Source organism: Columba livia, chromosome 5 (genome assembly GCF_036013475.1).
Source record: "Columba livia isolate bColLiv1 breed racing homer chromosome 5, bColLiv1.pat.W.v2, whole genome shotgun sequence".
In the NCBI taxonomy this organism is placed as follows: Eukaryota; Metazoa; Chordata; class Aves; order Columbiformes; family Columbidae; genus Columba; species Columba livia.
In genome coordinates this window covers 8,061,660-8,074,093 of record NC_088606.1, presented here as the reverse complement: position 1 = coordinate 8,074,093, position 12,434 = coordinate 8,061,660, and the positions used below count along the sequence as shown (strand labels likewise).

General features: G+C 45.2%; 1 protein-coding gene across 11 annotated transcripts in view; it reads right to left on the bottom strand.

Annotated features, from left to right (window-relative positions):
- The window catches only part of SYNE2 (spectrin repeat containing nuclear envelope protein 2), a 197,853-nt gene that overhangs the window by 16,077 nt on the left and 169,342 nt on the right, over positions 1-12,434 (bottom strand). For 10 of the 11 annotated variants that reach the window (XM_065065861.1, XM_065065855.1, XM_065065865.1 and 7 more), the window contains 4 exons: positions 4,626-4,788; positions 1,122-1,309; positions 808-958; positions 143-325 (listed from right to left, as the gene is read on the bottom strand). In XM_065065861.1, coding sequence (XP_064921933.1) covers positions 143-325; positions 808-958; positions 1,122-1,309; positions 4,626-4,788 — 685 coding nt within the window. The remainder of the gene's footprint in view (positions 1-142; positions 326-807; positions 959-1,121; positions 1,310-4,625; positions 4,789-12,434) is intronic. The other variant, XR_010473239.1, reaches the window with a different exon arrangement.

Genomic DNA, 12,434 nt, shown 5'->3' with positions numbered 1-12,434 from the left:
CTTTCCAGAGCTGCTCTCTTACACCACGGTAACTTAAAACACAAACCAACATGAGAGAGTTGCTCCAGTATGTGTTTTGCCCTTGGGTAATTCCTACAGAAACCTGCATGTGCTCCTCACTCTCACTCCACCATGCACTTACTTTGAGTCTCCTCAGAATAGCAGCAACTCGTTTCTGGAGGTTATCCCAGCGCTGGTTGCCTTCATGGACCATCTGCTTCAACTTGCTGGCAGAGTCCGTGCGGTTCTCACGGGCAAGGCGCCTGTACTGCTTATTGATCAGCTCCAGCTGGGTGAGGCGTTCATGAATTTGCCGTTGGAATGCCTGTAAGGCAAGTGAAAGAACTCAGTTCCCTTGCTGAGATGAGAAAGTATCTGGATGATACTGTTAATCAAGAGAGACGATTATGCCCTCCCTTTAAAAACAGACCTTCCAATTGCAAAATTAAATCCAGAGAAGGATGCATATTTTAAATAATCTGCTCGGACTTAGCTCCTTAGAAAAAGGAGGAAAGAAAAAAATCAACCCGCAAAGGTCTCCTGTCTATAAAAAGTAAATCTTTAACTTACAAGCAGGATCTTGTCAGTTCAGAGCACTGGGTTCTCCACATTAAAAAGCACTCTGGAGACAAATCAGCCAGGTACCTAGCAACCACATACTGGTCAAATTATTTATGTACTCTATACCACCACCGCTGAACTGATGTTTTTCAGTGATCCAGGCATTTCACACAGACAATAAGTATTTAGCAATCTGATCATCCAGCCTGCTGCTGAGCATAAAAAAAATGAAGTTAAAAAATTCACCTCAAATTTCTTCAGCTCTTCCTTTGCATGGGTGTACAAAACCTCTGAAGAATTAGGCCTAGCTGCCAACAATTCAGATGATTTCAGCCAATCTTCAAAACGAGAATAGTCATCCAAAAACCTCTGCCATAAGCGCCAGGTTTCCTCGATTCTGGGAAGGACATGCAAAAATTCAGAGGTTTCATCAGAAAATAACTATTAATTTTGGATATTTTTTTTTTCTTTTTCAAAATTCAGTTTGTGGCAAAAGCCACAGCTTTTCTTCAAAACATTGCCACAGGTTTCTTTAGAAGGGGTAAGAAAAAGACACTTACTTCATTCGCCTTTCCATAGACATGGCGCAAATGTTTCTCCACCGTCTGTCCAAACTCCTGGTCGTCTGCTGGATGGAGTCACACTCTGTCTCATTAGCACACGCATCTGAATCGTGTAGCAGGACTTCACAAATATTAAACACCGATTCCACCCCTGCAGTGTGTTGCTCTATGTCTCGTTGCAGATCCTGCCATTGGCAAAAGAATAGCTTGAGTAGAAGGAAACGCACATGGCTAGACTTCAGACATAGCCTTTCAAAATGCTGCAGAGGATGGGGAAAGAGCAATTTGTGTGTTAGGAAAAGCTTATTTAGCTTTAGAAAACAGACTTGCGAGATGAGCTGCGCAGATGACAGGCTGACAGGCCAGGACAGAACCATCACACACACAAAAGGATTGCCCAGTTTTGGTTTCGCAGGGAAAGCCCCATCTTCTCATTAACAGTCTGGACAATTTTAATGCGAGTTCAAAATCCAAACTGTACACATACCATAAACACATACTTATTAATTTTGACAGTACAAGATGACGGTGTCTCATATCAGCTTACTGCACCGTAAGCCTTGACAGAGAACTCACAGTACAGTTCGTGTACTTTAGTGACTTTGTGATGACAGGCTGATATCACCAAACACAGAAACACAGCACACAAGTAGCTGCTGTTACACTACTCTTCTCATTTCCTCGTGGAGAGCTCCTGTTTTGACAGACTATTTTAAACGCTTTGGCAAAGACTCTCTATCTAACCTACACTACAGGTTTTTTCTCCAGAGCCTGCATCTCCATCATAGTCTGGACTCTCATTCTGTACCTAAAACTACTCCTAAAGTCAAAAAGGATGCCTTAACTGGTTTTATTTTTTTAATTGAAAAGGCAGCTCTGGTACCAATGGTACCAATTGTAAATATTAATCAAATTACCATGTCCACTACATTTCCATTTTTTCAACCGATTTCTGGCTTTCCTAACAAAGGATATAGAGACTTTTACGTGAATAGCAGTAGAACAACAAACACAACTGAATATTTTACTGACAACAGTGAGCAGGAACTCTCATTAAACGGTATTGCTGATTTTAGTAAACAGATGAAGCAGAATTGGTTTTGCTTTAGACTTATAAAACCAAACCAAAATAAAACAAACAAAACAACCCAAAACAGAGACACAGTAAATACAGAAAGAGTTGAAGAAGATCTTTCCAGAAGTCAACAAGCCGCAAGGAGTCGAGTACCACCCAGTGACACTTTTCAGTGGTGTTCCATGGTCAAAATTTGGCTTGTGGGATTTGCAGTAATGTACAGCTTTAAGGAATGTAGAAGCCAAAATCTCTACATAGATGACAGACTGCCAGAAGCAGACCCAGCATAATTTTTGGCAGCTTCTTCAGGATTCACAGCTGTTTGCTGAGCAAGAGGCAGTGGTGTCTTTTTAATACAGGCTCAGGGGCTGAGAGGAGGCTCTACCCCACTACTGGTAACCGGAAAGACTCTTCTGAATTCATTAAATTACACTGGATTTACATCTGTATTAGTAAAAATGAGAATTTAGACCCCTCTGCTCGCAGTGTGGTAATGTTGCTAAGATGATCCCATTACTTTTGGTCATGCCTGAGTTCATGGACTAACCCTGGGCAGAATCCTTGCTGTTTTCCCAGCTGTTATTCCAAATGACCTGAATATATTAGGGTGAGACAAAAAACAACAAACTGAGTAATGGGGCCAGGAGCATACACTGGGCCAAAAAGGTCCTTTTCCTTCAACTCCAAGCAGCATTGCCCAGAGAGCTTAAACAGGCTACACACTGCTAGACTTCTGCATTAGCGAAACAGCTTAGAAATCTTAAAAGTAATGGTATTCACGTTTTAATCTTCATCCTTTAATTGTAGAAACACACCATAAAACATCTCTGTGGATGCACAATGCTTTTAAATGTCATTATTCAAGACTGAACAGGTAAAGCTTTTCCAGTCATGGATGTTAAATACAAGAAAGCCTCTAGGGCATATTTCTCATCATCACTCTGCTCTTGCTGAAAGAATTGTTCAAATAGAACCAGGAAAAGATCTTTTTACTTGTCACATTCAGATAGCTGAAGCCTGAATGCTCACAATAAAAATAAACTAGTTTGGAAACAAATTCCTCTGTGCCTCACGTTCTTCTCTGCCTGGCAATTTCTCACAGCCTTTGAGAATGCAAAATGTTTGGATGGGAGAAAGTATTTCCTTGTTGTTTACGTGACCATTCACAATGCAGATGAAACCATGAGAGTTGCTTGGACAAGGCTCTGGTAATTGAGCCGCCCCCATTCCTGTCACAGGGGAGCTGGCTCTTCCTGCGATGTCTGGGACACGAGTGGATGGAGAGCCACACCAACCAGCAGAGAACACAGTCCGCAGGTCTGGGACACTCAGAGATCCTTCCTTAGAAAGCAGAAGCCAGAGACAGAGAAGATGGGAAGGATGGGAAGAGCATCCATAGGTGTTCTTAAAGGCAGATGCCATAAAGCTTCCATGCTTGGCTGATTTATTCTTGATCCTGAGCTTTAGGGCAAACACTCTCATTTAACACAAAGGCCATACAATAGCTGTGGTCATTCTCTGCCTTCCCAGGGAGGTAGTTTGAACCTGGGCAGACTCATAGCACAGCCCTGAGCAAAGGCTGACTCCATCAACAGGTCTGTGCTTTGGAGAAGTTCTTTTTCCTTCCCTGACTGTTGGAGAGAGAAATATACTCCAGGACTATCCAACTCATCTCACGCTTCCACTTGGCTGGGACAGCTGGCACGTTTAGCTGTGCTCAATCCTCAAAAAACAGTATAAATCCCTAAGATCCCCCTGGTAAGCCACTGTCTCAGATAAATACCTGCACGCACTCAACCAGCACCCTAGGGTTCTGGGTTGGTTGATGCTTATGCCTCAGCAGATTTCACGCACCACCTCACCCAACCCTGAGGGGATCTTCAGAGCCTGCCTACTGGGTCAGGCCTCAGCCAAAGGTGTGTTTGCACAAGTCCACCCTGCAAAGCTAAAACATCCTTCTCTCATCCAAGCTTGCTGTGTGCTGTCTGCAAGGAGGGGAAGCGAACTGAGCTAGAGAGGACAACACATCAAATCACAACACTGGAAACTGTCACAGCCAGTTTGCAGGACACCCAGCATTCACGCCTTGTCAGCCTAAGTCATCCTCATGGATTTTGCCCACTGTCATGATGCCTGCTGTATTTAACTGAGCAAGCGATCAAATGTAAAAATGCTTTTGTTTGTATTTGCATGTTTTCTTTGGGTGGAGGGGGGAAGGATAAAAGTGGGGGTAAGTCAATACAATACTGAAATTACAGCAAGCAAATAAAGATTTTCCATGTAACACATCTTGGCAGGAACATGCCGTGAAAAGCAAACAGTTAGCAGGCCTTGCTAAAGGAAAAAAAAGAGGTGATTTTTAAACCAGGACCAGTTGTAATCAGCAGCATTTTAGCTCATTTACTCTGCCTGCTGCTATATCCCACCTGCTGTTCTGCCAGTCTCTTCTGGATTTCTTGGTCATCACAGATGTCATAAACAACAGGCTTGGAAAGCTCAGACTCAATCCGGGCCAACCAGGTGCGAAGGTTACTCATATTTTTGTCCAATACTTGTATAAAACCAAATGTTTCCTTCAGCTTCTTCACCCTAAGCAAACCAGGAAGAACATTTTGTTACAAAGATCCGCAATCGGTGGAAATGATGTTAGCAGAAGGTGATAGGCACGGCTTTATGAAGCACTTACTATCGCACCAAGCTGTTGCCTGTAAATCAGAGCCATGTTTTAGTCAAAACCTACCTAAATTGGCTCAGCAGGCCTCTGTTCTACAGCTTCAGGGAAGTCTTGTGTGAGTTCTTTAATGAAACTATATGAGCAGAGGGAAGTTTTGTAGCCTCATTCACCTGCTAGTGAGGAGCTTTTCAGTCAGATCTTGGACCTTTGTCTAAGTGGGAGTTTGTAGCCTAATATGCTGCGATTAAACTAAAATGGGTATCTACGCTGTGATTTTCCTGCTGTGAATTACATTCAGCGTCTTCTTTAGCAAACAACAGGTCCACCCTAATCAGCAAGGTACCACTCCAACAACCGAGGCAGAATTTGCCCAGAGCACAGGCCCAACACCCTGGGCTGTCCCTGGATGCCGACGGGAGAAGGTGTAAACAATGGCCACTGTACAACTTAGAGCTCCACGACATTAAAAGCTCTTCTAAACAACACACTGAAATGCAAGGAGATGTGCCAGACTCCGCTGGTGGGTGAAAACATATCCAACAGCTAGAGAAAATTGTGCAGCAGACAAGCAAATGAACCATCCAGACCACTGACTTTTCTTACAGCTGTTTGTAGCACAGCTCTCAAACTGCAGACAAACTTCTATGTCCAGCCCTTATGGCATATTCCCATGTCAAAACTTATCAGCCCCTCAAATTATCCAAGTAGCGTGTCTATACATTTTGGGAAATTTGTCCCTATGTTTTGGAGGAATAACTGTTAAACTACCTCCCTGCTCTCAGTCTTTCCTTGAAATCCTCATTTATTGCAATGCCCAACAAAAATTACTAAAAAGCCCAACACCGGGGTGACACTTATATCTTCTGACTTCAGACTGATATTAGAGCTTGCCAGCTAGACCTTGGAAGTTAATGAGAAAAAGAAATTAATCTAGACCTTGATTTCTATGAGATCTGTCTGAAACATCCAGATCACAAGATGAGATGTACCAAAAAGCACGTACTTCTCTCCATGAACTGCAACAGTCTACTGTGCAGTACTTTATAGTACTGCAGGTGCTAAAGTCAGGCAAAATCATTCCAACTCTGTCCTAGGGAGAACCCACTTCTTAGCCAGCACTGCTGCCCTGTGCTGTCCTCCCAGCTGCTCGTGTCCCTCTGATGTCTAGTTCTGCCCTTCTGCCGTGGGATTCAGTTTTGGACCTCGCATGTGACTTTTAAAGTGCAAATTTCTGAATTTAACCCGAAGTTACTACCTGGTCTAGAAATTACCCAGATAAGCTTCATTATCTAAGCCAAGTGCAGTGCTAAAAGTTAAAGTAGGCATCGTGAAAAGGCCAAAACATTTCTCTTTCATTAGCCACCATATCTGGGAACTGTCAGCAGCTAAACAAAACCAGCAGCTAGGACTGGAAGAGCAGCTTGTACAAGGGGATCACTGCATGTCCCAAAATGCAGGGGGCTGTTGTGGGGTCTGAGATGAACCCCAATGTACTTGGCAACACCAGTGATGTGCAAGCTAGGAGTGGGGCAGGGTTGAGGAGGGTGAACCCTCATCTAGGGCAGGCAGGGACAGGTTACACCAATGCAAGAAGTGCCCTGACAGGGTACCTGGATGGACCTGCCCTTCCTTGCAAAAAAAATTAGGAGTTTCCTGGCCCACTGTCCTACCTGCTGCCAAACTACCTTAGCAAGTTTTAGATGAGAGGGATCAAAACTGCCTCTAACCCAGTGGCTTTTGCAGTTGCCTGTTGCATCATATGATACAATGACAGAAGATATGCAGGAGAGCTAATCCATAACGAATATGTCACCCTGTAAGCAACAACTGATCTTATTAGCAACCTTAAAGTATTCAAAGAGGTTACGCATGCCAATTAGGCATTTGATTTAAGGTAAAGCACTTATGGAGGAAATGTGGGAATGATCCTGCTGGATTTGTTCAGTCCTGTTGGTTACTGTGAAGGTACAGAGCACGGCCAGCAGATGTGAGGTCTCATACGGATTAGCAGCATGAGTAAGCACTTTGTCCCAAAAGCACCAGGAAGTACTTGCAGTTCTTCTACAAGAAGGGTGAGAAGAGCACAGTCCTACACTGGGACTACTGGCAGGTATTTAGCAACTCTGCAAAACATAGTATTAGCCTTGACTGGTTGATGCAGCCCTGAAAAACAGCCTGAAGGATCTGCTCCAAGTCCATGGTTCACCTTGTTCCTGGCTTGCACTCACAAAGCCACCAATACTGGTGCAAAGCGGCTGCCTCTGCCCCTTTCCACTGCTGCAGCTGATGGAGAGGAAGCCAGCAGGTGACAGAAGTATTTGGCTGCTCTCACTTTCCTTAACAAGCTCTTTTCAGAGCTCTGCTCCTAAGTTCAACCCTGTATGCAGAAGGCATCTGGCTCCAAAGCAAACAGCTGCTATGTAAATCTTGCTGCTCCTGTTTCTGCTTCTGTTAAGTGGCACTCAGAGTAACTGTGCACCATCTTCTTGTGCTATGCTGGGTAGTAATTTACCTAATTCTTTCTACAGCTTATCCCCTGCTACTGTCCCAACAGTCAATTTGGATCCAGTTGGTTATGATGCTCAGCAGGGCCTGTGACTCCCCAGGGCATGCGGTCCACTGGAGACATGTGACTCCAGAACCCTCCTCCCTGGAGGGATGGGACAATGTAGACATTGTGTGGAGCACTGAAGGAAGAACTGCTAGAAGAGCCAGGGCTGAGGAAGAGTCTGAGACAAACATCTATGCTGTTGCATTATTAACTCTGCATGATTTCAAGCTGGTTGGGAGGAAAGCAATGCTCGATCGCTGCACTGTCCCTGAGTGTATCCAGTGTCAATTAATTCTCTGCATATTCGACGATGTTCTCCACTGGTGCTCTGGAAATGTGCCCCTGGTGACTTGCAAGAGATGCACATGTTGGGAACATTTGATGCCACAGCTGACCTGCTGAGACCACGGCTCGCTGTGCTGCTCAGTGTCATCTCTGCTTCCCTGTACTCCCTTCTCTGTCTGTACCCCTCTGTTTCCCATCCTGAAGTTGCATCACAGAAAAATTCATGGGTTGCAAGACATCTTTCTTCAGTCTGCATATTGAATAACAGGTAGGTGAACATAGCCAAGGAAGTCAAAAGCAAAACCAAGCGATATTAGATTATAAATAAATGTCCCAATGACTGCCAGCACATTCAATAAGTTTGAAATCCAACAGTTTTAGAATCCAAGTGGAGTTTTTTGCACCACAAAAACCCCAAAGAATATTATTTTGGCTTAGAAATCACTCAAGCACAGCATGAACATGGTACCGTGAGCTTGTATTTACTTTCCAGCAATTGCTGTTACAGACACACCATTGTAATTATGTAATCTGTTGCATATCCTGGACAGAATATGGCATTTGTCAATCATTTTACCACCCTTAATGCTCTAAGTCATTAATCTAAAACTTGAGCTAAGTAGCCAGAGAATAAAAACTTAACAGAAGTTCACATCAGTGCAATGTCTAAATAGGAAGGCAGCAGACACACAGCCCAAGGTAAAGGGTCCAGGTCTACACTGATGAAACAGGTTAAATGAAAACAAAAATTGGGGATCCTCCTTGAGCACCCTCAACTTGCACACCAGTCACAGGGTACTGCCTTTTCTCTGGCTACAGCTCAAAAGAAAACGTAAAATAGACTCATTACATCCATAAAAGTCTTACACTTGCAACAACCATTCTCTGATGCATTTCTGCACGCTGCAAGTATTTTTGGAAACTATCTGCTCTTTGCATGAAATAAACTTCACGAACTCTGTTGAGATGCATCCTGAAGGGACTATTTGGAAAGACAGGACTCCTGGGAGCTGGGTCGGGTGCACAGTGCAATCCACTGAGCCTGGGGGCAAAAGCTCCCCCACATCCAGGTGACAAATCACCCAACACACAGTGAATTAACAGCAATAGACCTTCAAGAGGGGCAGAGGAAATGAGCTCCTCCCAGTTACCCAGAGGGTGGAAGAGCCCATCACCACTGCTGATCGAATTCTTCCTCTACAAGTGTCACTCTCAAGTTATTTGGTCAAACAGGCAAAATTTACTATTTACTGTTTAAAGGCCAACCTACCCATAGTTCACTTCCCAATGAGAACTCATCTGCCACTATTCAACATGGCCCCAGAAAACAAAAAATGGTAATAATTAAAAAAAAATAAAATCCAACAAATATCACAACCGATCTTAAAATCTAAACCAAAATCAAACATCTCTTGTGCAATGGGCCCAGCTTAAAAGACACCCTGATTTAAAAGAGGGCTTAGACACATGCATAAAATGCCTGGGGTAAGCCAAACAAAGCCAGTTTCTAAATATCTTACTTGTTACACCAAAATAGAAGTGTCAGAAAAAGAACAAAACTGGTATATTATCACTAAAATATGGCTTCAAAAGTGAACAGCAGGACTAACTGACCTGACTTGAGATTGGATTTGGGTCTTAATACCCTCAATGAAGGTGTCAGCGCTGGGTTACAAGAGAAATGCATCAAGCTGTTTCAGGCTGAATCACTGCATAGCCCCACAAAAAGCCAGAATATTTTGTAGTATCTAGCAGCAGAAGGCGCTTACAGGTAGAATGAAACGTATTCACACAAATGTAAAGAACGGCAAAATGCCTGTCAATTGTATTGCATTAGCTGTCAAAACGCTGTGGGGAAAAGGTACAGGGAGCTCAAATAAGGTAATAAATAACATTCAAATTTTAGTGTCTGCAAGAATGAAAAACATCCTGACGTATATTCCAAACTCTCCTTCACAAGCCCAAATGTCATCAGAAAAAGATAGCACATACATTTCTCTTTAAGCGAGGAGGAGCTGAGATGGCCCTGCCAGCTGACAGGACTGTTTACAACCCAGTGAGGCAAATGAGATGCACAGCCCAAGAAACCTTTGTTCAGCCAGTTGCAGGGGGAGAGCTGAGGGACAAAAGACCCCATTTGCAGAGGTGATGTCAAAGGCAAATTTTAGGCCTTTGTGTATAAAAGGCAAGGAGGTTTCTCTGAACAGCAGCCGGCCCTGGCGCAGTGACGGGCACCCCCCGTTTCAGGGCTGTGCGAGCGCAGTGCACAGGGCCAGCGGCCAGAGGAACCTTCTCTCACGTTACCCAAGGGTCGTTGTCGCAGACCTCCACCCTCTCGGGTGCAAAACCCCCCCAACACACAGCTGATTCTATTAAGCAAGAGGCCCCTGAGCGCTATTTGTCATCCACTTGTCTGCCTGCGGGAGCCACGGGCGCTGCCCTGCCCTTCCCCCTGCCCAAGGCCGCCCGGCTGCGCCGCTGGCTGCCACCAAACCCACCGCCACCAATCCCCCTGCCGCTGACCAACATGGCACTTACGGTTCGCAAGAAAAAACCATTCCTCAGCCTGTGAATCCCAAGCTGCGAGGGGGACCCGTCTGCGCGACCACGGCAGGCATGGAAGAGGAAACCCCTCCTCCACAGATGCCCTATTTATTCGCCGATTTAGCATCCGATTTAGCATCCCGCGTGGAGGGGGGGGAGGCTCAGCCGTCCTCTTCTCCGACCCCCCGAGCTGGGGAGCCACTACAGGTCTCCCCTGTTTTATCCCCTACGTTTTGGGTCGGTATTTTACCTGGCAAACGGCCGCATCCCTCTTCAGAACAAAACCACCAGAGCTTTATTCTGACACAAGAGAATTAGCACGCGAAGGAGCACACGCCGAGCGGCTGCCGGCGGCTGGTGACAAAAAGGTTGCAGGCTGGAGGCTTCGGCACCAAAACAGGTAGATGCGGTGCTCATTTCTGGTGCGAAAGAGGGAATGCAGCCCCAGCCCCGGATGATTTGCCGCAGACTCAATTGGAAGCGAACCCGAAAAAACAAGAAAACGTACATCCACGCACAGGCACCACGCACACAGATGTATCCTTACTTCCCCTGCGTTCTTCCTTCTTGCCTTTGCCATTATGTCCCAGGTATTTAAGTACGAATTAAATCTCCCACACACTTGACTTGTCCTCTCTAACCTTCCAGTGCAGGCGGAAGGCCTCCAGAGCAAGGAGTGTGTTATGCTGGAGGACAAAACAACCCCTAATCTTCATTTATGATATCATTTGTTTGTGGAAAAACACGCCGCCATGACTGCTGTGTGTTATGAGTGTCAGAGATCACAGAGTGGGGAAAAAAGGCGGAAGTCGGAGAACCTCAGATTAAAAGTCACTCCCACCCAGCCAATATCAGGGAAAAAAAAAAAGAAGTTACGATAATCCCAGCAAAAATGCAAGGAATGATTTTAAAATTAAAGGTTTTTCAGTATTCAGGTAATCCTCCTCAGACCTGTATTGGCTTGCCCATTGCCCACATTCAGCACATGGCAGGATAAAATGAAGACATTGCACATCATGGGAGAGCTTCAGATATTTGCACAGGTAAATCACGCCCAGTCACCTTGACAGTTTAACCTGATCACGGTCCAGGGAGGTTCAAAAATCCATTTGAAATCAGTAAGTCTGAGAAAGCAGGGAAATAATCCACCCAGCTTGACAGGGAGACACCAGGAACGGCGACAGTGCTCAGAGGACAAGGACTTCCCTTGCACCAGCAGCTCCCCCCGCTCCCGGCACACATTGCATAACCAAAATAAACCCAACCATCCTGCCTGATACAATAATGACTTCTGTCACAGCTTTTGCCCTGAAGAGAAGTATAATCCCTAAAGGAAAAGGAGCCTGGAGAACATGGAAAGCAAGCAGGCACTTTGCAAGTGAGATTTCAACTGTCCAGATTTTTTTTTTTGCACCAAGATAATTACAAGAATGGGGTCTTACAGTGGTACTGCCACAAACCACCACTATAATTCTGCTGAACATGGCTGTATCATTTACTCAGGGGCCTCCCTGCAGCATACTTTGCTTCCCTTGCCATGCAATACTGATCTACAGCAATTTCAAAAGACCTTTGAACTTGGGAGTGCACTCACAGTGACTGAGAGCTGCCCGGCCACAGCTGCAACATCAACACGTGGTTCCCAACTGTCTGCCCTGCCAAAGGTTAAGCGACGTGGTGGAAAACAAAATAAACAGATACCAGCTAGGAGGTGGTATGAACTCCCTTGCTCCCCCCACCTACCAAGCTGGGACACACTGCTGCCGGAGCGGCTACCAGGGCAGCCCATGGCAGTGAAGAAGGGGTTCACTGGAGCTCCCCAATAAAACCTCCATAGAATCCCTGCACAGCACAAGGTGATGTCCCTGGAGAGCTTCAACACTCTCCTATTTTACTGCAACCTGTGCAGTCTCAGGCTGTTTGGTAATTTCAGGTGGGGTGTGCAGGAAATCAGCTGAAAACAGCTTGAATCTCCCAAGTTTGATATGGGAAGGAAGGGGCTGACTTTGGTTGTGGCAGCTGAAGATTCCTATTCCAATGAGGGTGGTCAGCTGGTGAACAATGGGAAAGGACCTTGTCACCAAGGATTCACATTTACAAGAATGAGAAGGCACATTTAGCCTTGCTGGCTTCCCTGTAATTTCATGCTTCCACTCAAAGTCGCAGTCATTTGAACCCGTT